The sequence below is a fragment of the Crassostrea angulata genome, chromosome 2, assembly GCF_025612915.1.
Source record: "Crassostrea angulata isolate pt1a10 chromosome 2, ASM2561291v2, whole genome shotgun sequence".
NCBI classification, from domain to species: Eukaryota; Metazoa; Mollusca; class Bivalvia; order Ostreida; family Ostreidae; genus Magallana; species Magallana angulata.
The window spans coordinates 29,607,433-29,634,386 of NC_069112.1; the positions used below are offsets into that span (position 1 = coordinate 29,607,433).

The following is a 26,954-nucleotide window of genomic DNA, read 5'->3' on the forward strand; positions in this document are numbered from 1 at the left end:
TTTTCCATGATGCGCTAGCGCGCATCATGGAATATGCCAACAGAGCAATTGCAATATGCCAACAGAGCAATAGCTATTCATAACGCCATGTTCACTGAATAACGTTGTTTATTTCTTAAATGTATCAATTAAATTCTGTACATTTTAGGAAGATCTGACAGTTTATTTGTTGACCACCTAGCCTTATAATTAGGGTCTTCTATTTTCAACGGAAGACCCTCTTGTTATTCTATTGTTTTTAAGGTCTTCCGTTTCCAACGGAAGACCTTATTGTTTTCGTTCGGTTTCTTTTTCCCTATTATTATTATTAGGGTCTTCCGTTTCCAACGGAAGACCCTCTTGTTATTCTATTGTTAGGGTCTTCCGTTTCCAACGGAAGACCCTTTTGTTTTTCTACGGTTTCTTTTTTTTTCTTATTAGGGTCTTCCGTTTCCAACGGAAGACCCTCTTGTTATTCTATTGTTTCTTTTTATTAAGGTCTTCCGTTGGAAACGGAAGACCTTATTGTTATTGCTTTGTTTCTTTTTCCCTATTCTTCTTCTTATTATTATTATTTTTTTTCTTCCTATTTTTGTGCACGCGATTTCTCAGAAACGGCTCGGCCGATCTCAATGAAAGTTTCAGATACGATAGATATTGGTCTGAACCTGATTAAATTTTTTTTGTGTTGATGACGTCACATCCGTTTTTGAGATATTGAGATTTTTCTAATTTTTATATGGGTATTTTGTCTTCTGTCGTTCTCCTAAAGTATAAGAGATATTAAACTCAAATTTCTACGGTTGGTAAAGCAAAGATTGAAGTTTTGCATGGTTGTTGTTTTGTAAGTTTAGCACTTCTGGCGCCAAAGCTCGCTAGGGCTCGAAAATTGACATTAAAAAAACGTCGTAAATTTTTGTGCTTTTCTCTCTTTATCTTTTTTCTGGAAAATATTTTAATAAAACATGTAATGTAAAAAAGGCTCATATTTACAAGACCTTTTGGCTGATATCAGGAAAAAGGGGCTGGCCCCTAAAATTAGGGACCTAGAAGGCTCTAAAGTCTTTTACCCATAGCTCTTCACTAAGCGATATTTTGTAATAGATTATAGAAGCAAATATGTTTATCTCACAGTTATGTATTCAAGCAATGTAATGATTTTATAATGTGTTACGTAATTAAGGGTTTTTAGGGGCCAAAAGTCCAAAATTTCGATCACCCATATCTCACAAAGGAAAAATATTTTGTAATGCAGTACATAGGAAAAGTTGTTCAAAATGATGTACTTAACAACATGCAACCGTCAAAATTTCGTTGAACGGCCCCTAAAAGAAGATAAGGGACCGGCCCCTAAAACCTTCTTTCTCATATATCTCCAAAACGGTAACGAAATTCTAAACACTTGTTGAACAAAATTTGTGTAGAATTAAATGACCTTTTATTTGAAATCAAGAAAAAGGGGCTGGCCCCTCAAATTAGGGGACCAAAGGGCTCTAAAATCTTTAATCTGTAGCCCTTTACTGAGAGATATTTTGTGAAATATTATAGAAGCAAATGTGTTTATCTTATAGTTCTGTATTCAAGCAATATAATGATTTAATCCTGTGTTACGTAATTAAGGGTTTTTAGGGGCCAAAAGTCAAAAAATTTGATCACCCATATCTCAGAAAGGAAAAATATTTTGTAATGCAGTATAAAAGAAAAGTTGTTCAAAATGATGTTCTCAACAAATTGCAACCGTCAAAATTTCGTTGAACGGCCCCTAAAAGAAGATAAGGGACCGGCCCCTAAAACCTTCTTTCTCATATATCTCCAAAACGGTAACGAAATTCTAAACACTTGTTGAACAACATTTGTTTAGAATTTAATGACATTTCATTCCATATCAAGAAAAACGGGCTGGCCCCTAATAAAAGGGGACCAAAGGGCTCTAAAGTCTTTAATCTGTAGCCCTTTACTGAGAAATATTTTGTGAAATATTATAGAAGCAAATGTGTTTATCTTATAGTTATATATTCAAGCAATGTAATGATTTTATCATGTGTTACGTAATTAAGGGTTTTTAGGGGCCAAAAATTTTCTAAACACTTGCCGACAAAATGTGTTCAGAATTAAATGTCCTTTCATTTGAATCCAAGAAAAAGGGACTTGCCCCTTAAATTAGGGGATCAAAGAGCTCTAAAATCTTTTATCTATAGCCCTATAATGAGAGCCATTTTGTAAAAGGTTATTAAAGCCAGAATAGGTTAAAAAAGCAAGAGAACTTATACAAAAACAATACAATAGAGCATTAGTACTCTACTCCTTTTCCATAACATGTCGAAAATCAAAGTCGATGATGTCATATTTCATTCTAAAAATCGAACGGAAGACCTCCTCGTTGCTCGCAACGAGATCGTGTCTAGTTCTTATTATTATTCTTTTTTTTTCTTACCGATTTTGTGCAGACGATTTCTCAGAGATGGCTTGATAGATTTCATTCAAATTTTCATGATTAACGTGTTTTTATCTTAAGTTTATTGTTTTTTATCCATTTCTGAAAATACACTTCCGGTCGGAAGTAATCGTCCGTTTACGATTTTAAAAAGTCAATTTTGTCGGCAACGTTTCTCAAAAACGAGAAAAGATATAGGGCTGAAATTTATAGAGAAGACAGATCTACCGTTTTTCTGGTGCAACACACTCACCAAAATGTCCGCCGTCACTTCCTGTCGTTTTTGGAAGAAAATTTCAAAAATTGAATTTTTCGACTTTTTTATTTTTTTATATTTTTCTTTGAAATTTTTACACCTTATAGTGACCCTCTCACTGTCTCAGAATATGTAATTTGTTTTAAAATCGATCAGGGCGTTCTCAAGAAATTAAGCGTCAAAGTTCTGAAGCGAGAGTCCGAGTAGCTCAGTCGATATAGTCGTGGACATGGCCCAGGCGACCCGGGTTCAAGCCTCGAGTGCCGCAATTTTTTTTTTTTACTATTTTTCGCTTAGATCTACGTTTTTATCTTTGAATTGATAAGTATGATCTAATCTATTCAAGAATCGAACGGAAGACCCACTCGTTGCTCGCAACGAGATCGAATCTAGTTAGGGTCTTCCGTTTCCAACGGAAGACCCTCTTGTTATTCTATTGTTTCTTTTTATTATTATTAGGGTCTTCCGTTTTCAACGGAAGACCCTCTTGTTATTCTTCGGTTTCTTTTTATTATTATTATACTTTTTCTTTTTTTTTCTGACTCCTTCTCGGCTTTATAACTCAAAAAGTTTCCAACCGATTTTGATGAAATTTTCAGAGATAATGTGAAACTATTATCCCTCAAAGATGTTAAAGTTTTCTTGACAACGTCTCTTCCGTTTTTACGTAACGTCATTTTTAAAATTTTCAAAAAGTCATTTTGTCCGCGGCGTTTCTCAAAAACGCTTTAAGATAGAGGCTTGAAATTTTTAATTGTTATGATTTGGTCGATTTACCTCTGTAATAAGGCTCGAAATGAAAATCTGTCACTTCTGGTCGAAACCGGAAGTGAAACAAATTTTTCGAAAAAATGAATTTTCTGATCAAATCAAAAACGAATATGTGTTTTGTAGAGCTTATTAAGCTGAATCTAACACTGAAAGCCGTTTTTAAATCGGACAATGCATAACAGAGATATCGGGGTTTAAAAATTGATTTTTCCGGAAATTTTGATTCCGCTTCTTTGGTTTAAAAAATAGCGTCATGTTCAAAGTAAAATTAACTCGTACCAAAAATAATTGTTAAGTCGTACTTGAACACATTCGGATTTTTTTTGTTAAGTCGTTCTTGAAATCGGAAATGTTTTTGTTAAGTCGTACTTAAAATCATTCGTATTTTGTTAAGTCGTACCAGGAATAATTTGATTTTTTCATCTTTTTATTTGCGTAACTCTTGTTGTTGGTTTAAGAGCTCTGCTTCTTACAGGAACTTCCAGCTTTACTCCCGACATTAACGGAAGACCCACTCGTTGCTTTGCAACGAGCTTTGCTCTAGTTATTATTCTTTTTCTTTTCTTCTGACTCCTTTTTTGCTTCATAACTCAAAAAGTTTTTAACCGATTTTGATGAAATTTTCAGAGATGTTTGCAAGTTGGCGTCCCTCAAAAATGTTAAAGTTTTATAAAGAACGTCACCTCCGTTTTGACGTGACGTCATTTTTAAAAATTTCAAAAAGTCATTTTGTCCCGGATTTTTCTCAAAAACGCTTTAAGAAAGAGGCTTGAAAATTTCAATGGTGATGATTTGGTCGATTTACCTCTGTAATAAGGCTGGAAATGAAAATCTGTCACTTCCGGTCGAAACCGGAAGTGAAACAAATTTTTCGAAAAAATGAATTTTCTGATCAAATGAAAAATGAATATGTGTTTTGTAGAGCTTAATTAGCTGAATCAAACACTGAAAGCCGTTTTAAAATCGGACGATGCATTACAGAGATATCGGGGTTTAAAAATTGATTTTTCCGGAAATTTTGATTCCGCGTCCTTGGTTTAAAAAATAGCGTAATGTTCAAAGTAATATTAACTCGTACCAAAAATAATTGTTAAGTCGTACTTGAACAATTCGGATTTTTTTTGTTAAGTTGTTCTTGAAATCGGAAAGGTGTTTGTTAAGTCGTTCTTAAAATCATTCGGATTTTGTTAAGTCGTACCAGGAATAATTTGATTTTTTCATCTTTTTATTTGCGTAACTCTTGTTGTTGGTTTAAGAGCTATGCTTCTTACAGGAACTTCCAGCTTTACTCCCGACATTAACGGAAGACCCACTCGTTGCTTTGCAACGAGCTTTGCTCTAGTTATTATTCTTTTTCTTTTCTTCTGACTCCTTTTTTGCTTCATAACTCAAAAAGTTTTTAACCGATTTTGATGAAATTTTCAGAGATGTTTGCAAGTTGGCGTCCCTCAAAAATGTTAAAGTTTTATAAAGAACGTCACCTCCGTTTTGACGTGACGTCATTTTTAAAAATTTCAAAAAGTCATTTTGTCCCGGATTTTTCTCAAAAACGCTTTAAGAAAGAGGCTTGAAAATTTCAATGGTGATGATTTGGTCGATTTACCTCTGTAATAAGGCTGGAAATGAAAATCTGTCACTTCCGGTCGAAACCGGAAGTGAAACAAATTTTTCGAAAAAATGAATTTTCTGATCAAATGAAAAATGAATATGTGTTTTGTAGAGCTTAATTAGCTGAATCAAACACTGAAAGCCGTTTTAAAATCGGACGATGCATTACAGAGATATCGGGGTTTAAAAATTGATTTTTCCGGAAATTTTGATTCCGCGTCCTTGGTTTAAAAAATAGCGTAATGTTCAAAGTAATATTAACTCGTACCAAAAATAATTGTTAAGTCGTACTTGAACAATTCGGATTTTTTTTGTTAAGTTGTTCTTGAAATCGGAAAGGTGTTTGTTAAGTCGTTCTTAAAATCATTCGGATTTTGTTAAGTCGTACCAGGAATAATTCGATTTTTCATCTTTTTATTTTAGTTACTCTTGTTATTGGTTTAAGAGCTATGCTTCTTACAGGAACTTCCAGCTTTACTTCCGACATTAACGGAAGACCCACTCGTTGCTTTGCAACGAGCTTTGCTCTAGTTATTATTATTATTCTTTTTCTTTTCTTCTGACTCCTTTTTTATCTCATAACTCAAAAGGTTTTAAACCGATTTTAATGAAATTTTCAGAGATTTTTGCAAGTTAGCGTCTCTCAAAAATGTAAAAGTTTTAAAGAGAACATCACTTCCGTTTGGACGTGACGTCATTCTTAAAAATTTCAAAAAGTCATTTTGTCCCGGACTTTTCTCAAAAACGCTTTAAGATAGAGGCTTGAAATTTTGAATGGTTATGATTTGATCGATTTACCTCTGTAATAAGGCTCGAAATGAAAATCGGTCACTTCCGGTCGAAACCGGAAGTGAAACAAATTTTTCGAAAAAATGAATTTTCAGATCAAATCAAAAATGAATATGTGTTTTGTAGAGCTTATTTAGCTGAATCTAACACTGAAAGCCGTTTTAAAATCGGACGATGCATTACAGAGATATTGGGGTTTAAAAATTGATTTTTCCGGAAATTTTGATTCCGCGGCCTTGGTTTAAAAAATAGCGTAATGTTAAAAGTAAAATTAACTCGTACTATAAATAATTGTTAAGTCGTACTGTAACACATTCGGATTTTTTTTTGGTTAAGTCGTTCTTAAAATCGGAAAGGTTTTTGTTAAGTCTTACTTAAAATCATTCGTATTTTGTTAAGTCGTACCAAGAATATTCGATTTTTCTCATCTTTTTATTTTAGTTACTTTTGTTATTGGTTTAAGAGCTTTGCTTCTTACAGGAACTTCCAGCTTTACTTCCAACATTAACGGAAGACCCACTCGTTGCTTTGCAACGAGCTTTGCTCTAGTTCTTATTATTATTATTCTTTTTATTTTTTTTCAACTCAAATATTTCAAAAACGCTTGCATCGATTGTTTTGAAATTTACAAATTTAATGTGTATCTAAAAGATCTCTATGATATTAAAAAATTATTTGATGACGTCATCAAATTCGTCAGATATTGACGTTTTTCAGGTTTTAAAAAGTGATTTTGTCCGGAGCTTTTCTTATTTTTGATTTAAGATAAAGCTATGAGATTTACAGAATAGGTAGAACTACCGTTTTACTTATGACATAAGGCTGGAAACTCAATTCGGACACTGCCGGTCGAAACCGGAAGCAAAACCAATTTTTTTGTTTTTTCATGTTTTTCAATTTTAAAAATTTCACATACCTATCTTACAGTAATTTTCATGCTGAGTTCAAAACTGAAATCTGTTTTTAAATCGAACGATGCATTACAGACATATCGGGGTTTAAAAATTTATTTTTCCGGAAATTTTGATTCCGCGTCCTTGGTTTAAAAAAAATAGCGTAATGTTCAAAATAAAGTTAACTCGTTCCAAAATAATTGTTAGGTCGTACTTGAACACATTCGGATTTTTTTGTTAAGTTGTTCTTGAAATCAGGAAGGATTTTGTTAAGTCGTACTTAAAATAATTCAGATTTTGTTAAGTCGTACCAGGAATAATTCGATTTTTTTTTCATCTTTTTATTTAAGTTACTCTTGTTATTGGTTAAAGAGCTCTGCTTCTTACAGGAACTTCCAGCTTTACATCCGACATTAACGGAAGACCCACTCGTTGCTTTGCAACGAGCTTTGCTCTAGTTAGGGTCTTCCGTTTCCAACGGAAGACCCTCTTGTTATTCTATTGTTTCTTTTTAGGGTCTTCCGTTTCCAACGGAAGACCCTCTTGTTATTCTATTGTTTCTTTTTATTATTATTAGGGTCTTCCGTCTTCAGCGGAAGACCCTTCTATTATTGTAATGTTTCTTTTTCACTTTTTTTTTTCTTTTTCTTTTCTTTACAATTTTTGTGCAGAAGATTTCTCGGAGATGGGTGGTCCGATTTTTGTCAAATTTTCAGCATCGATTTATTATCATCTAAACTTGATACGCTTTTTTTTATTTTGTAAAACCACTTCCGGTTCGGACTTATCCGCCATTTTGTCATTTTTTAAAAACTTCTTGTCCACACATTTTCTCAAAAACGAGCAAAAATAGGAAGCTGAAATTTTCAGGAATGATAGATAACATAAACATCTAGCCTCACAAGGAAAATCATTGTCCGGAAATTCCGAGTAGGAAGCTAACTGGGGTCAAAATATAGGACACATTTTTGACGAATACTCCTTGTCCACACATTTCCTCAAAAACGAGCAAAGATAGGAAGCCGAAATTTTTAGGAATGATAGATAACATGAACATCTAGCCTCACGAGGAAAATCATTGTCCGTACCAAAAATAATTGCTAAGTCGTACTTAAACACATTCGGATTTTTTTTTTGTTAAGTCGTTCTTAAAATCATTCGTATTTTATTAAGTCGTACCAGGAATAATTCGATTTTTTTCATCTTTTTATTTTAGTTACTCTTTTTATTGGTTTAAGAGCTCTGCTTCTGACAGGAACTTCCAGCTTTACTTCCGACATTAACGGAAGACCCACTCGTTGCTTTGCAACGAGCTTTGCTCTAGTTATTATTATTATTAGGGTTTTCCGTTTTTCAACGGAAAACCCTTCTGTTATTCTACTGTTTCTTATTATTATTTTTTTTTCCCGCAAATTTTGTGCACGAGATTTCTCCAACATTTTTTGTCTGATTGCTATGAAACTTTCAGGGTATGTAGGTGATATTAATATCTCTAGACGTTTTTTTCAAATTTTTTAAATTCACTTCCGGTTATGAGTTATTGCCCTTTAATTGAAAATTGGGGGGTCTTTTGTCCAGAGTTGATCTCGGGAACTACAGATGATCGATGCATGAAATTTGGCGAAATTGTCGGTAACATTTTATAATTTTGCTGGCATGAAAATTTTGGTAATTTCTTTGGTAGTTTTTGAGCTATTTGTCGCCAAAGTTTAAGATTTTTTCGGGGCTGAAATTTTGTTGCTTTTTGTATTATAACCTTTAAACTAAAAATATTTTGTTAATACATATAGAACAAAAGTTGTTTAGAATAACGAGAGCTTTCATTTAAAATTAAGAAAAAAGGGCTGGCTCCTATAATTAGGGGTCAGCAGCTCATACACGTATTTTTCTGATAGCAAAAATCGTTATCATTTTATGAAAAAAAAATTATTCAGTTATTGTTAATATATTAAATAATGTCATTTGGTATCAAATTAAACAAGTTCTGTGCTATATTTTTTTCAAATTTCATAAAACAAATATGTGAGAATCGTACATGAACGAGTTAATATGTCTACATAGACACACAAGCAAACAAATGCCACATTAAGGCCCAGGCATTTACTGCATTACGTTGTGTTGCGTCTTAGATAAATTGTTGTGATTCAATTTCATTTTTTTCATCTATATCATTTATGAATTCAATGAACACACATTATTTAAACGTTCTATGTGCAACTATTTGTCGGGGCGCCCCTGTTTGTAACCCCCGCGCGCGCGCCGAATGTAAACAGTAACGAACGGCATTGTAGAAAAGAGAGAGCCGTAATGCAGAAGAGAGGTTGTGTATTCTTTCGGTGTACACATGCATTTTCAATTTGCTGTGAAACATATGAACATGCACAGGGAACAATACTACATATTTGTTTAAGGAGGATATTTTTCTCATGTGAATCGTTTACGAGGAAATTCTGACAGCCACACTTCTGTCGACGATCAGCCGTTGATAAGCTACGAGTAATAAAGGAGAAAAGATGGACATGAAAGTGTGTGATTTATGTGGATGTTACTGAAGAAGGTGAGGCTTTTACTTTTTTAAAGTTTCTTGTTAACTGGTTAAAATTTAGTCTATAGTATAGATGTACATGTAAGTACGTGCACACTGTTAGATGTTTTTGTTATGGTGTGGGTGTTTGTTTACTAACGTGTAATTTTCACATGTTTCATGGATGTTTAGACTCGCTCGAGGTTCATGGGGGACTGGAAAGGGTAACTGAATTTATCTATTTAAAAAAAAAAACAGATTGTGAATTTTCAACTCAAAATTCAAAGCAGGGTCTAATTAGAAACATATCATATATTCTTGTACAGGAGACTCCATATGTAGTCATGAATACCCTGTAGACATAACTTCAAGTAAATAAAATTGTATACTTCAGACTTCAGAGTTAAAACATGACTTTAATATTTTTATGATGCCGATCATTGTATCATTAAAGAGGTTTAACAGACCAACGGGTACCCGGTACATGTACTTGTACATGTAGGTTGCAAGTTAGAACTATGCCTACCATTCTACCAGTTCACATAATTTTTCTTGTTTAGCAGTTATGATGTGTACTTAAATTGTCCTTGTTAATGTTTTTAATGTAATTTTTTATTCTCTTTTTTTAATCTGACTACTGGCAGTACTGGCGTGCGAGCAGTTCTCGCCGAGGACCATTTCTCGCTGGTGCACTGTTACATCATATTTTCGTATATAATTTTATGTGTTGATAAAATGACGTAACAATGCACTGGTGAAAAATGGTACTCGGCGAGAACTGATCGCACGCCAATATTGATTGATTACAGACAAAAACTGAAGGTTGTGAGTGTTATTTTTTATTGAACAACATTGTTTAAAATATTATCAAAACCGATTTGGTTTGACTTTTCCTATAGCGTCACGATCATTTCTGTCAGCTACGTCATGCATAAATTATACACGCCGCCGGTGTGAAAACTATATGATTGGTTAACTCCTATTTTTAGGCCGAGTTATCAGTATACGCTTATGCAATGCCAGAGCTGAAGGATTTCTCAGAACAGTTTATTTCCCCCCAATATTATTCATTCAAAATCGACTATCCCGTATGTTTAAACTCTGTGCTAAACTTTCTCTCTCTCTCTCTCTCTCTCTCTCTCTGTAAACTGGCGTTAAACCATAGCCTCAAGCTACGGTCCAGAGTACGGCGTTATAAGAAATATAATATTTCAAAGTTGCATGTGCTAAGCGTTCATTTCATGTAAATACCGTAAATGTATAATGCACATGTATTACCTACTAACTTGCCAGTCAAAGTGATAGGTATGAATTCCTCGATTTCTACACCTTTCGATCGGCAATCGACAGTCAATAAAAGTATTGAACGATGGTGTGAAAGAACAAGACGGAAGTGGAGAGTGCAAGGAGGTTTGTACATGTGCGTCTTCATTAGGCAAGTGTCCGATTCGTTTCTCTTCTGTTGCCCTATCACTTTCGGTGTAATATATATACTAAAATATCCACAAACCATTTACTGCAGATTTCTTTATTTTACCTGTCTCTGAACCCCCGATCACCCGCTCCATACATGAACACTGGTTTGTTTACATACATAAAAAATACAGTTCTTGATCCGCTTTCCGAGTACGGTTAAAGGTTGTTTAATAGGAGAAAGTTTGGGGCGGGTAAAGCTACAATTATTAACAGTAGTAAACTAAATGAAGAATTATTTAAATGGATTATTTGCACAAAATGTGGCATGGTATAATGTAAATATTTTTTAAAAAATAGTGTTATTTTTATACGCGGCAAATTGCCGTAAAGTTTTTTTGTACATGTAAGTATTGTATGCACTGTAGCTTTATATTTTCTAACCCAAAATTTATACACAGAGCTACAGCTATATATGTTATGTACCGTATGTATTGTTTTATCACAAGTGTACACTTTCGAAAAAGAGCCCAATTTCGACAGTCACGAATACCCATGTGAATTTTTCATTCTCTGATATGTTGTTGTTCTGTCCGTGCATAATTTAGTCTTAGTTAACCAGCAGCCAATCAGCGGTAAGCTGAATCCACCAATAAAAAAACTGTGGTTAAGGTGCGGGTATTGTTTATGTATGACGTAGCTGAAAAAGTTGAACGTGACGCGATCGGAAAAGTCAAACCAAATCGGTTTTAGTAATAATTCTTTATATATGTGACGATCAGACCGTTTTGAATACCAGTGCCAGATAGCTCAGTTGGTAGAGCACCAGACTAGAGATTCAGGGGGCCCAGGTTCAAATCCTGGTTTGGTCCTTCATTATTTCTCCCATCCTGTTACAATATTGGTGTTGTGACCAACCCCTGGAACTAACAGGTTAACTCGATCCTGCCAGGGATGATCTTCGAGGGTGAAGATCTTTAAGGGGGAGGAATGTTACGGTCAGACTGGTTTGAATACCGGTGCCAGATACATGTAGCTCAGTTGGTAGAGCACTTGACTAGAGATTCAGAGGGCCAGGTTCGAATCCCACTTTGTTCCGTCGTTATTTCTCCCATCTTTTACATATACATGTATATCAGATATATGACAGATGATTAAGGTCATCACATGTTTTGCAAGATGCAATAAGTGTTAAAAACATTTACTTTACAACAGAATACATTTAAGTGAATATTTATGTTTCTTGTTATTATTTGGTGTGGTTTTCTTGACAGTGTCGCATAAACAATTTACCCGCTCCTAAAACACAAACTTTCTTTTTGTGGATTCAGCTTACCGCTGATTGGCTGCTGTTGCAGCAGACAAATAAGATATGCACACACAAAACACAATATTTGCATTTCCATTGTTCTTTCCCACTGTAAGCCCATACGGAGGAGCTGCAATTATTTCTCTATAATCGCAATTGCTCTGTCTGTATACTATGACGTCATAAAGGTGTAACGTTATATATACTTTTCCATGACGTTATAGATTTAAACCACTATACGATACATCATGTGTTTTTCTCAAACTCCATTAAAATTGACATATTTTATATTAAAACATGTTTTGATAACATTTTAAAGGAGTTACTGTTATAAATTATCATTGACTCTGTTAACAAATCTATGTGAATTAAAAAGATACATTACAGTCTGAATGTTTACTTTTGATGTAATAGCTAAATGTCAAGGTCTAGGCTAATACAGGGTATTTGTGAGTGGTAAAATGCAAATATAAGTAATAAACAACGATTATTTTAGTGAACATGGCGTTATGAGTAGCAACTGCTCTGCTGGCATATTTTTCATGATGCGCTAGCGCGCATCATGGAATATGCCAACAGAGCAATTGCTATTCATAACGCCATGTTCACTAAATAACGTTGTTTATTTCTTAAATGAACTTATCAGAGAATGAGTTAAGTTTATTTAAACTGTTGGAATTTGGGTATTTTTTTTTAAAATGTATACTTGTGACAAAACATATATGTGGTACATACAGCTGTAGCTTTATGAAGAAAATTTTGGTTAGACCATATATACCTATCATGCAAGTAAATGATATTTACAAAAAACTTGCAATTTATGGCGCACGAAATATACGCTAGTTTTATAAAGATTGACATACATGTAATGCACCACATTCTGTAAAAAATAATCTATTAAAAATTCTTCATTAAGTTTACTCATACATGTTTTATGCTTATTACACGTAGTATTGTTTTTAAAACATGTAATTTATAAGAAAAAAAACAAAAACCCTCGCTAAATTTATTTGCCAAAAAAAAAACACAGGAGAATTGATAAAAAATGGTATACCAGAAGCTAATACCAGTACATGTACTTTGACCCTGTTCGGTGGGTAATATTCGTTTGTAATTTATGAATTGAAATATTGACTGTTGCACTACAAGTACGGTAATAAACTCTCTCTCTCTCTCAAACTCTCTCTCTTTCTCAATTTGATAAGTGTTTATACCTATGAGAATTTTTTAATATTATATTATGACTTGATATGCAAATTTTTGATCTTGTACTGCCTAAATGTTATGTCATGTATTTGGATATGTCATACTTATTACACTGCATGGTCAGTGTATTTTTTACAGAAATACTATGCATATGTTAATGTAAACACAGCTATTACTAGTACATGTATGTAAACACAGCTAATTATTTTTTTTATTTATTTCAGCTCAAAACAGACTCTTGTTACCACATGGCTTTTACCGGTACCTGTTGATTCTTGTGGGTCAGCTTCTGAGATTAACCTGTCACCTCTATCCACATGCATATTCCTTGTGTTCTACAGACTATTTACCGGTAATTCAAATTAAATCCGATAATACATGAACAATAATGGAACTTGAAGAAAGCATCATGCCATGTTGTGGTTTGTGTTTGATAAGAAATTATGAAAACAAAATTAAGGCTGTTTAAAGAAATTCATAATTGCTGTGAAAATTTCTTTTTCAATAAAAGTATACAATTATGTTTCCTTTATTTTTTATTTCATAAAGATATTTAGATGTGTTTACATAATTGAACCCCCCCCCCCCTCTATTTAATTGTCTGCATTAAGATTACATGTAGGATATGTAAATGTACATTTGACTTTGAAATAACATCTGCTATGATAATTACTTTTGAAATGAACAAGAAACAACCTATTTCTACCTTTCTAAGGTATATATGCATAAAAAAGTAGAAAAACATGTCAAATTTGAACATTTTTCATTGAAATCAACTCTGTCTCCAGCTACCTGGGTGTGTTTGAATTTAATTCTAATTTAAGGCAGATGTCTAACTTGTAGGTTGTAACTTACTGTTTTAGCATGGTACGAAGGAGACTAGAAATCAGAATAGATTAGATATTCACTAAATTTGATTGTTAGCTTACTTTTTTCATGAAAACAAGAAATCACAAGCAGGACAGCTGTCTATTTGTTAATTAAAATGGTACAAATCATACAATAAACAAATAAAGATCAAATTTTAGAATCATTGATGATTGTTTTCAAATATGTGTGAGAAATGACTCAAGGAAATTGCCACACGTTTCATAAAATTAGGTAAAACATTTCAAACCATGACTTTTTATGAAAATCAAAAGATTGGGGGGTGGGGGGTATACATGTAAGGGTATTTCTAAGTGATGTGAAGCTTTTATCATGATTATATCATGTAGGCATATGTTGTATTGAATAAGGTTTCTTTTTAAAGGTGGTTGAACAAAAGTTGACCTCTAAAAGGTCAGGTAAAGATGTTTTACTATGGAGAACCCTGTAAATCTGTGTTTACTAAAGGAAATTGGAAATGGTGGGTTCACTTAAATTAATGGCCATATTTTTATTAACCTCAATGGAATTGGCAATATGTGGTATTCTTTTTCTCAGAATTGCATTAGCTTTCTTATTCTAAGACAAACCGTCTTTTCATAAAAATGTTAGTGTACTAAGTTAAAGGTACAAGGAACAGTTTCGGATAAAGTACCATCAATACTTTTGTATAATTGAGAGTGACTGTACTTGAAGGTTTATCATTGTTGCGTAGATTCATGAAATGAATTTTAATGATTATCAATAGTTAGAGGGATGTCTCTTGTTTGAATTGGTAAGCAATATTAAGGCCCCTAATTTTAAGTACATGAGAAGCAGAAATAAATTGTGAAACTTGCGGCTATGACAGATATGTTGACTTTACAGTGAAATTGAAGGTTACAAACGGGAGGTTATATAACATGAAATGTAGGTGGATGGGATATCATATGCCTATTTAGTATTTACTGGGTATGAGGACAATAGCAAGTTAATTGTCCCCCAAGACAGCAACTATTAAATGAGGCAAAGCCAAGGGAAATAATTGCTGTGAAATGGGACAATAAACTTGCTATTGTCCGAATAGTCAGTTAATTGGTATTTCATTATACAGAAGAAAACTTTATTTGTCAGCGATGCAGAATTTCTTGATGATAAACAAATTAGAGTTAAATCAAACTTTGTATTTAATGCGGCAATCTTAATAGGTCAGAGGTGTTTCGAGTTTAAGGTGATATGGGACACTTCCATGTTGTGACGTATTGTTTATCGAAATAAACAATAAAATAAAGTGTAATTATATAAGTACATGTAGTTTCTTTTCAAAAATGGTCACCTAACTCCTTAGCACAGTGGGTTAGAGGGTTTACTAGGAACCTGTAAGTCATGAGTTCGAATCCCGCTGGGGTTTTTACAATTTTTACCTTTTCAAATATTTTTAAAAGCTATTTGCTGGTTAAATATTGTAAAATTTGAAAATTCTAAACCGGTGAAAAGTTTTCAATTATATAGTACTTTAATCTACATTAATATCGACAGATGTCCAATACCACCTTAAAAAGGAGGGAAATCAAATTCTGCTGATGAATGGTTTTGATGACTATTCACCATGGGCAGATAGCATGGATATTATTTTAAATTAGATAAAAAGGCATGTTTATGCGGGCGCCTTCTAGTGTTCAATTTGTCCGTCTGTCCATCCGAGATGGCTTGACAGGAGCATAGCTTCTCTCCCCTTGGCCCAATCTGGCTCATACCTCATCCACATGGTTCCTTTGGTTGAAGGATGTGCAGTGACCTTGAACCATGTTTTTAGGTATAAGGTTAAGGTCATAGCAGAATTATATATATAAAATCCTTGTCTGGAGCATTTCTTTTTTCCCTTTGGTCCAATCTGGCTAATACTCACAGAGTGTCTCTATGGTTAAACGATGTGCAGTGACCTTGCATGAAATTTCTAGGTAACGGGTGAAGATCATATCGGATCATGCAAAAATCCTTTTTTGAGAGCATATATAATTTCTACTAACCCCTATTTGGCGCAGAGCTTTTGAGTAAAGGGTGAAAGGGTGTGTAGTGACCTTGAACCTATTTTCAGTGAAAAGAAACTGAAGGTCATACCAGAATTATATTTTTAAAAATCCTTGTCCGGAGTATATCTTCTCTCCCTTTGCTCCATTCAGCCTCATACTTCACCCACATGATGCCTTTGTTCAAAATATATGCAATGACCTCGAATGATATTTGTAGATGAAGAGTCAAGGTCATATCAGATCACACAAAAATCCATATTTTAAGAGCATAGATATACTCTCCTTTTAGCCCCTATTTGGCTAATATTTTACCTTTACAGAGTTTATTGGTTAATGGCGTGCAGTGACCTTGAACCAAGTCTGTCAATGTGAAGGTCATAGCAGATCTTTTTAAAATTAGTTTTAGATAGTAGATTATTTTCCAAATATGCCTAATCTTGGTCAGATTGAACAAAAATGCATGTATGTTAGGGGGAATGAAATTGAATTAAAAGTTCCATGCCAGCTGGAAAAATTTCAAGTTATAGGTCAAGGTCAAAGCAGAATTCTCTGAAATAACATAAGCGGGGCCCTTTGAAATCTTCACCATTTCATTGTGTCTGGTTCATAGTAATTTTACATAGAAAATATTCACAGAAGTACAGTAAAGTAAACTTTACATCGATAAGTTTCTGACAATTAATGACACAACGAGCACACAGTACGAAAGGTCAACCTTTTGAAAAGCAGTGAAGAGGAAAAGTTCCTCAGAATTATGTTTTAAACAAAATTGATTTTTTACATAAATTTTAATTTTGCATTCTGGGTTAAGAAAAAAGATGTTAGTTCAAGGTAAAGTAAACTTGTACCTAAAATGAAGTCAAATTTGTTAAGTCGTACTTAAACACATTGTTTTTTTGTTAAGTTGTTCTTGAAATGGTTAATGGTTTTTGGTTAAGTCGTACTTAAAAACATTCGGATCATGTTGTACCAAGAATCATTCGATTTTTTTTTATCTTTATGTACTTAGGTTTCTTTGTTACTAGATTAAGAACTCTGCTTCTTAGACGTACTTCTAGCGTTGCTTTCGACATTAGCGGAAAACCCACTCGTTGCTTTGCAACGAGCTTTGCTCTAGTTATTATTATTATTCTTTTTCTTTATTTTTCTGACTTTTTTAAAGCTTAATATCTCAAAAAGTTTTCAACAGATTTACATAAAACTTTCAGGGATTATATACCATTATCGTCCCTAAAAGATTATAAATTTTCAACTACAACGTCACTTCCGTTTCAACGTTACGTCAATTTTTATATTTTAAAAACATGATTTTGTCCAGGGCGTTTTTCAAAAACGCTTCAAGATAGAAACTTGGAATTTTTTGTGTTGAAGCATTGATCGTTTTTATTTGGACATAAGGCTGGAATTTAGTTTCCGTCACTTCCGGTCTAAACCGGAAGTGTTTAAAATTTTCTAATTTTCGAATTTTTCGTTTTAATTTTTAATATTTACGAGGTTTGTAGAGTTGTTCATGCTGAATACGAAACTGAAATCCGTTTGAAAATCGGACGATGCATTACAGAGATATCGGGGTTTAAAAATTGATTTTTCCGGAAATTTTGTTTCCGCGTCCATGGTTTAAAAAATAGCGTAATGTAAATAGTAAAATTAACTCGTACCAAAAATAATTGTTAAGTCTTACTTAGACACATTCGGATTTTTTTTTTGTTAAGTTGTTCTTAAAATCAAGAAGATTTTTGTTAAGTCGTACTTAAAATCATTCGGATTTTGTTAAGTCGTACCAGGAATAATTCGATTTTTTCATCTTTTTATTTTACTTTCTCTTGTTACTGGTTTAAGAGCTCTGCTTCTTACAGGAACTTCCAGCTTTACTTCCGACATTAACGGGAGACCCACTCGTTGCTTTGCAACGAGCTTTGCTCTAGTTTCTTTTTATTATTATTTTTTTTCTTTTTCTTTATTTTTCTGACTTTATCAAAGCTTAATATCTCAAAAAGTTTTCAACAGATTTACATGAAACTTTCAGGGATTATGTAGCATTCTCGTGCCTCAAAGATGTTATATTTTTAAGTACAACGTCACTTTTGTTTTTACGTTACGTCAATTTTTAAATTTTAAAAAAGTGATTTTGTCCAGGTCGTTTTTCAAAAACGCTTCAAGATAGAAACTTGGAATTTTCTGTGTTGAAGCATTGATCGTTTTTTTTTGGACATAAGGCTGGAATTTAGTTTCCGTCACTTCCGGTCCAAACCGGAAGTGTTTTAAAATTTTCGATTTTTCGAATTTTTCGTTTTAATTTCAAATGTTTATTCGGTTTGTAGAGTTGGTTATGCTGAACCCGAAACTGAAATCTGTTTGAAAATCGGACGATGCATTACAGAGATATCGGGGTTTACAAATTATTTTTTCCGGAAATTTTGTTTCCGTGTCCTTGGTTTTAAAAAATAGCGTAATAATTACATTACCAAAATTACCAAAAATAATTGCTAAGTCGTACTTGAAAACATTCGGATTTTTTTTGTTCAGTCGTTCATGAAATCGGAAAGGTTTTTGTTAATTCGTACTTAAAATCATTCGTATTTCATTAAGTCGTACCAGGAATAATTCGACTTTTTTTTATCTTTTTATTTAAGTTACTATTGTTATTGGTTTAAGAGCTCTGCTTCTTACAGGAACTTCCAGCTTTACTTCCGACATTAACGGAAGACCCACTCGTTGCTTTGCAACGAGCTTTGCTCTAGTTTTTTTAAAGGGTCTTCCGTTTCCAACAGAAGACCCTCTTGTTATTCTATTGCTTCTTTTTATTATTATTAGGTTCTTCCGTTTCCAACGGAAGACCCTCTTGTTATTCTATTGTTTCTTTTTATTATTATTTTTTTTCTTTTTCTTTATTTTTCTGACTTTTTCAAAGCTTAATATCCCAAAAAGTTTTCAAGGTATTTACATGAAACTTTCAGGGATGATGTAGCATTATTGTGCCCCCAAGATGTTAAATTTACAACTACAACGTCACGTTCCTTTTTACGTTACGTCAATTTGTAAATTTAAAAAAAGTGATTTTGTCCAGGGCGTTTTTCAAAAACGCTTTAAGATACAGACTTGGAATTTTCTGTGTTGAAGCATTGATCGTTTTTATTTGGACATAAGGCTGGATTTTAGTTTCCGTCACTTCCGGTCCAAACCGGAAGTGTTTTAAAATTTTCGATTTTTCGAATTTTTCGTTTCAATTTCAAATGTTTACGAAGTTTGTAGAGTTGGTCATGCTGAATACGAAACTGAAATTCGTTTGAAAATCGGACGATGCATTACAGAGATATCGGAGTTTAAAAATTGATTTTTCCGGAAACTTTGATTCCGCGTCCTTGGTTTAAGAAATAGCGTAATGTTCAAAGTAAAGTTAACTCGTACCAAAAATAATTGGTAAGTCGTACTTGAACACATTCGGATTTTTTTTGTTAAGTCGTTCTTAAAATCGAGAAGGTTTTTGTTAAGTCGTACCTAAAATCATTCGTATTTTGTTAAGTCGTACCAGGAATATTCGATTTTTTCATGTTTTTATTTTAGTTACTCTTGTTAATGGTTTAAGAGCTCTGCTTCTTACAGGAACTTCCAGCTTTACTTCCGACATTAACGGAAGACCCACTCGTTGCTTTGCAACGAGCTTTGCTCTAGTTATTATTATTATTCTTTTTCTTTATTTTTCTGACTTTTTTAAAGCTTAATATCTCAAAAAGTTTTCAACGGATTTACATAAAACTTTCAGGGATTATGACACATCACTGTCCCTAAAAGATGTTAATTTTTTAAGTACAACATCACTTTCGTTTTTACGTTACGTCAATTTTTAAATTTAAAAAAAGTGATTTTGTCCAGGGCGTTTTTCAAAAACGCTTAAAGATAATGACTTGGAATTTTCTGTGTTGAAGCATTGATCGTTTTTATTTGGACATAAGGCTGGAAGTTAGTTTCAGACACTTCCGGTCCAAACCGGAAGTGTTTTAAAATTTTCGAATTTTCGAATTTTTCGTTTCAATTTCAAATGTTTATGAGGTTTGTAGAGTTGGTCATGCTGAATACGAAACTGAAATCCGTTTGAAAATCGGAAGATGCAATATAGAGATATCGGGGTTTAAAAATTGATTTTTCCGGAAATTTTCTTTCCGCGTCCTTGGTTTAAAAAATAGCGTAATGTTCAAAGTAAAATTAACTCGTACCAAAAATAATTGCTAAGTCGTACTTAAACACATTCGGATTCTTTTTGTTAAGTCGTTCTTAAAATCGGAAAGGTTTTTGTTAAGTCGTACTTAAAATCATTCGTATTTTATTAAGTCGTACCAGGAATAATTCGATTTTTTTCATCTTTTATTTTAGTTACTCTTGTTATTGGTTTAAGAGCTCTGCTTCTGACAGGAACTTCCAGCTTTACTTCCGACATTAACGGAAGACCCACTCGTTGCTTTGAAACGAGCTTTGCTCTAGGTTTTTTTTTTTTTTTTTTTTTTTTTTTTTTTTTTTTTTTTTTTCCAACCAATTTTGTGTACGCGATTTCTCTAAAACTACTCGACCGATTTACACGAAACTTTCATGTCTGATGGATAATGATCTGAACCTTATTGGAAATTTTTTTTAATGATGACGTCACTTCCGGTTTTGAGTTATTTACAATTTAACGGTTTTCAGAGGGTCGGCTTGTCCAGGGGTAAACTCCTAAACGATTTAAGATATTGAGTTCAAAATTTTAGGGATTGTAGACGAAAGGTTGTAGATCTGACATGTGGTATATATATTTTCCTGTGACCAAAAGCGCCGAAGCTCGCCCGAGCTCGAAAATTACAGTTGAAAAAGCGTCGTGATTTTTTGTGGTTTTCTTTCAATATCTCTTTCCTCGATTGTATTTTGTTATAACATGTAGAACAAAAAATCTTTATAAAGTCAAAAGCTTTTAGGTGACACCAAGAGAAAGGGGCTGGCCCTTCAAATAAGGGGCTGAGAGGGCTCTAAAGTCTTTTAATGATAATTTTTCACTGTGAAAAAATTAGTGATACGTTATAGAAGCAATTACGTTCATTCTAACGCTATATACCTAGACTTGGATATTATTTACTCCTATGTTACGTAATTAGGGGTTTTAAGGGGCCAGAAGTCCAAAACTTTGATGCTTAATATCTCAAAATGGAGGAAAATTTTGAAAAGCAATATTGAACAAAAGATGCTCAAAATTCTGAGCTTAACAATCTGCGACCATAATTTCTTTGTTATGCGGTCCCTAAAAGGAGTTGCAGGGTCGGCCCCTAAAACGACCCTCTCAGGATATATCGAGAACGGTACAAAATTTGTAAACACTTGTTGAACAAAAAGTGTTTGAATTGATTAGAGCTTTCATTTAAAATCATGAAAAAGGGGCTGGCCCTTCAATTGAGATGCTGAGGGGGCTCTAAAGTCTTTTAATGATAACTTTTTACCGTGAAATATTTTGTGATACGTTATAGAAGCAATTATGTTCATTCTAACACTATTCACATATACATGGCAGTCATTTACTTCTGTTACGTATTTAGGAGTTTTAAAGGGCCAGAAGTCCAAAACTTTGATGCTCAATATCTCAAAATGGAGAACAATTTTGATATGCAATATTGAACAAAAGATGCTCAAAATATTGAGCTTAACAACCTGTTACCATAATTTCTTTCTTATGCAGTCCCTAAAAGGAGTTACAGGGTCGGCCCCTAAAATGACCCTCTGAAGATATCTCGAGAACGGTACAAAATTTGTAAACATTTGTTGAACAAAAAGTGTTTGAATTGATTAGAGCTTTCATTTAAAATCATGAAAAAGGGGCTCGCCCTTCAAAAAAGGGGCAAAGGGGGCTCTAAAGTCTTTTAATGATAACTTATTACTGTGAAATATTTTGTGATGCGTTATAGAGGCAATTATGTTCATTCTAATGTTATTTACCTATACATGGCAGTCATTTACTCCTATGTTACGTAATTAGGAATATTAAGGGGCCAGAAGTCCAAAACTTTTATGCTCAATATTTCAAAATAGAGGAAAATTTTGAAAAGCAGTATTGAATAAAAGATGCTCAAAATATTGAGCTTAACAATTTGCAACCATAATTTCTTTGTTATGCGGTCCTTAAAAGGAGTTACAGGGTCGGCCCCTAAAACGACTCTGTCAAGATATCTCGAGAATGGTACAGAATTTATAAACACTTCTTGAACAAAATGTGTTTGAGCTGACAAGAATACTCTTATGACATCAAAAAAGGGGCTGGCCCTTCAATTAAGGGGCTAAGGGGGCTCTAAAGTATTTTAATGATAAATTTTTACTGTAAAATATTTTGTGATAGGTTCTAGAGGCAATTAAGTTCATTCTAAGGTTATTCATCTATACATGGTAATCATTCACTCCTATGTTATGTAATTAGGGATTTTAAGGGGCCAGAAGTCCAACACTTTGATCATCAATCTGGAAAGCAGTATTTAACAATAGATGCTCAAAATGATGTGCTTAACAATGTTTAACCATTCATTGTTTGTTATCTGTACCTTAAAATGAGTTTTAGGACCGGATAACAAAAATATTTTTCCCAGATATCTCAAAAAACGGTAACCAATTTCTAAAAAGGAGCTGATCCCTCAAAAAGAGACACCTAAGGGACAGATAGTCTTTCACCCATTACACTCATAGGTTCCGCCTCCTTTTCTGGATACGTTTCGTTGACGAAGATCAAGAGTCAGGTCATTCCTTATTCTAAAAATTGGACGGAAGACCTCCTCGTTGCTCGCAACGAGATCGTGTCTAGTTTTTATTAGAGAGGTTTAGCAATCCGACGTGTACGCGTACGTGTACGTGTAGCAGGGGATTCCCCCCGGAAATGTGCGCATTACGTCATCAATTTTGCTATTGACGAAATTCTACAAGTTGCTGTAAACGTGTGAAACAGCGAGTACCCGTAAGTGCAAACTTGTAGCTTATATTTTCTTTATTATTATATATTGTGATAAAAGTGTGTGTTTTCCCTAAACTTGGAGACTTATTACGAGATTTTTTACAAAAAACTTTATGTCTTTCATTGAAAATTTTGTTTTTATCGAGTGTTTAAAACACCTATCTCGTCTTTAATTATTAGGCTTCTAAAACACACTGAGCTGTGACTAATCGTGTATAATTAACTTTTCAAATTATAGAAAAGAGTTATTAAATGTAAATAAAGTTATGTTAAATAAAAATAGCATAGCTTTTTAAGAGAGAGAGAGAGAGAGAGAGAGAGAGAGAGAGAGAGAGAGAGAGAGAGAGAGAGATATGCTCTGTTTATGTTTTCACTTTTTTTTTTTACAGTTAAACATGTCGGAGCATAAAAAGCAAATACGATTTTCGGAGAATGATGATTTGTCACTTTTGAAAGAAGTGTTAGCAAAAAATCCATTTAAAGACCGGACGAAGTGGTCTGAAATTAGCGATACGGTCAGCAGGGGTAGCTTTGTTGTGGATGGCAGACGGGTCAGGGAAAGGACGAATCTAATGTTGGACCATCATAAGAAGAGCAATGCCGAAAGCAAGAAAAAGTAAAAACAAAATTAATTGAATATCAATGTAGTGTAGCTAAATCTTATTATAATTATACTATACTATAGAGTTCTCATGTTAATTTCATGAATATGAATTTCTAAATAATTTTAATTGTATTTTAGCTGTAAATTAATTTTCATGACTTCGGTGCCGCATAATGTTTAAAAACTTAACAATAAATTCCGTTATGATTACAATACATGTATATGCATGAAGCACTAATCTAAGATGTGTTGAGGAGGCAGGGGTTATTACACTGACGGAAAATTTAATTATAAAAGTTTATATGAACCAAATGTATACGTTCATTAAACCAAACCTACAAGAAAATCTAAAGATTACATGTGATCTATTTAGGTCAGGTGTTGTTGAAGAATATGACGAGAAAACGGCGTTATTAGACGACATTTTAGAATTAAAAGAGGAGGAAGAGAAAGTCAAGGAAACTGAAAAAGAAAAGAAGTCGGCGGATGATCAAAAAGGAAAGGATGTCCGCAAAAGAGCTCTTGAAAATTTGAGCAAAGGTAAATAAAACAGAGAAAATATGGGCGTACCTTGAGCTTTATTTTAATGAGATAAATAACACTGAATCTTAAGTTAGATCTTGGAATAGAATTTAATTATTAATTTTCTCATGCCAACACTGTTCTAAAACTGTTTTACATGTTCTGTGTTTCGTTGCTTTCAGTATGATTAACCTTTCAACTTGTTTATTTTAGATGAAGAAGAAAACCAAACTCCAAAGAAAAGAACATCTTCTACAAATGTCATGGAATACTTACAAACAAAGGTCAACATTGAGAACGAAAATAAGAGAGAAGAGTTGAAGTTAAGGAGCGAGGAGCTTAGACTTGAAAGAGAAAGATTTGAGTTAGAGAGAGAAGAACGCAGGGAAAGAATAGAAACTGAGAAAAAAGAAAAAGCTTTTATGTTACAACTTCTCGAGAAAGTATTGAATCAAAAATGATTTTCAAATATGATGAGATAAAATTGTTTATTAATAAATATCAAATTTAACATAACATTAATAAAACATGAATAAAATTAAATACTCCTGTCTCTCTGAATTACATGTAGCGTTTTTGTAAAAAGTCAACGATGCAGATATTCCTGTAGGGATGGGGGATTTAAACCGAAAAAGGAACCAGTTTCACTCCCATATAAGCATGTGTGGCAATTTGCAAGTAATGCGGCTACTTTATAGTATTTTCCGATGGGTTGAAGATAGAGTTTGTGGTTTTTTTGTAATCAAGAAAAGCAAACAGATTCAAAAGTTTTCCGAAACCCCACTCCACACAAATTCTGACGTTTGACATGCGCTTGTTAAATCGCGCTTGGTTAGCTGATAGAACTGCACCTTTAAATGGGGGAATGATGTACGGGGTTAAGGGATATGCAGGATCTCCATATACACAGTAGACTTCGTTGTTCGGAGTAGTCATGTGTCGATGCATGTCAATTTCTACCCCACTTTCTCTTAACAGACCAGCATCGTGTCGTCTCCCCTCCACTGGTCCATAAAAGTGGGCAATGATTCCATTTGGGGCCATGATACTTTGAAATTTTAGGCCATGGACCCTTTCGTGACCATTATAAACAATTCTTTGATTATGTGCTGGGCGACATATTGGACGCACAGTTCCATCGATAAAACCCCAGCAATTTTCTAGAGGACTGTTTTTATTTTTAATAGAGGTTGCCATGACCTGGAGCTGATCAAGTGACAACCAGGGTCTGTCCAATGTATCGAGAAGATATGAATAGTTCTCGTAAATATAATCAAGACTTGTATTAAATATGTTTGACAGTTCGAATTTTGTTCTTCCAAATAGCGGTGATAAATCATCTAGACGATTTGGATATGCTAGCCGCCGAATTACAACGCACAACCCTTCCATTCCAGAACAAACTGTGCGATTATTGCATCGAAAAACCTGTGGGATTTCCAGCATGCATCTCAAATCATTTAATCCTCCTTTATCAAAACGAAATAAATGCTTACACTGAGTATCTGAAATGTCCTCTAACTGTAGAATTGATGGATATTTTTGGGATTGCACTCTGTCCAGTAGCAATAGATCATCATCATCTAAAATTGCTGCCAATGTCTTTGAATTGAGCGCCATATTGAACAAAATTGTTTATTAAAAAATGATTGGCTAACACATTCAAATTTATCCAATCATAAAGACGTTTGCATGTAAAATACTTACACGTACACGTACACGTTACAATTGCTAAACAAGAAAAAAAGAAAAAACGTGTACGTGTAATTCTAACTTGTATGCTACACGTACAAGTACGCGTACACGTCGGTTTGCTAAACCTCTCTATTATTAGGGTCTTCCGTTTTCCAACGGAAGACCCTTTTGTTTTTCTTCGGTTTCTTTTTATTATTAAGGTCTTCCGTTTTCCAACGGAAGACCTTATTGTTTTCGTTCGGTTTCTTTTTCCCTATTATTATTATTTTTCTTTTTTTTTCCAACCAATTTTGTGTACACGATTTCTCTAAAACTACTCCACCGATTTACATGAAACTTTCAGGTCTGATAGATAATGATCTGAACCTTATTGGAAATCTTTTTTAATGATGATGTCACTTCCGGTTTTGAGTTATTTACAATATAACGATTTTCAGAGAGTCGGCTTGTCCAGGGGTAAACTCCTAAACGATTAAAGATATTGAGTTCAAAATCTCAGGGATTGTAGACAAAAGGTTGTAGATCTGACATGTGGTATATATATTTTCATGTGACCAAAAGCGCCGAAGCTCGCCCGAGCTCGAAAATCACAGTTAAAAAAGCGTCGTGATTTTTCGTGGTTTTCTGTCAATATCTCTTTCCTCGATTGTATTTTGTTATAATATGTAGAACAAAAAATCTTAATAAAGTCAAGAGCTTTTATGTGACATCAAGAAAAAGGGGCTGGCCCTTCAAATAAGGGGCTTGGGGGCTCTAAAGTCTTTTAATGATAACTTTTCACTGTGAAACATTTTAGAAGCAATTATGTTCATTCTAACGTTATCCACCTACACATGGCAACCATTTACTCCTATGTTACGTAATTAAGGATTTTAAGGGGCCAGAAGTCCAAAAATTTGATGCTCAATATCTCAAAATGGAGGAAACTTTTGAAAAGCAATATTGAACAAAAGATGCTCAAAATATTGAGCTTAACAATCTGCAACCATAATTTCTTTGTTATGCTGTCCCTAAAAGGAGTTACAGGGTCGGTCCCTAAAACGACCCTTTCAAGATATCTCGAGAACGGTAGAAAATTTGTAAACATTTGTTGAACAAAATGTGTTTGAATTGATAA

The 26,954-nt window shown here is 33.6% G+C and overlaps 1 protein-coding gene, 1 long non-coding RNA gene and 1 pseudogene across 2 annotated transcripts; 2 read left to right on the forward strand and 1 right to left on the reverse strand.

Annotated features, from left to right (window-relative positions):
- LOC128174159 (receptor-type tyrosine-protein phosphatase kappa-like) overlaps window positions 1–26,954 on the reverse strand; it is a 240,431-nt pseudogene that overhangs the window by 111,951 nt on the left and 101,526 nt on the right.
- On the forward strand, window positions 8,760–13,705 carry LOC128171182 (uncharacterized). Its single transcript, XR_008242030.1, has 2 exons — window positions 8,760–9,287; window positions 13,407–13,705. It is a non-coding gene; the product is annotated as an uncharacterized LOC128171182 (long non-coding RNA).
- On the forward strand, window positions 23,370–24,865 carry LOC128171169 (trichoplein keratin filament-binding protein-like). The gene is made up of 3 exons (XM_052836901.1): window positions 23,370–23,632; window positions 23,994–24,160; window positions 24,356–24,865. The coding sequence occupies exons 1-3, from the start codon at window positions 23,370–23,372 to the stop codon at window positions 24,601–24,603; spliced, it is 678 nt and encodes a 225-aa protein (XP_052692861.1). The 3' UTR covers window positions 24,604–24,865.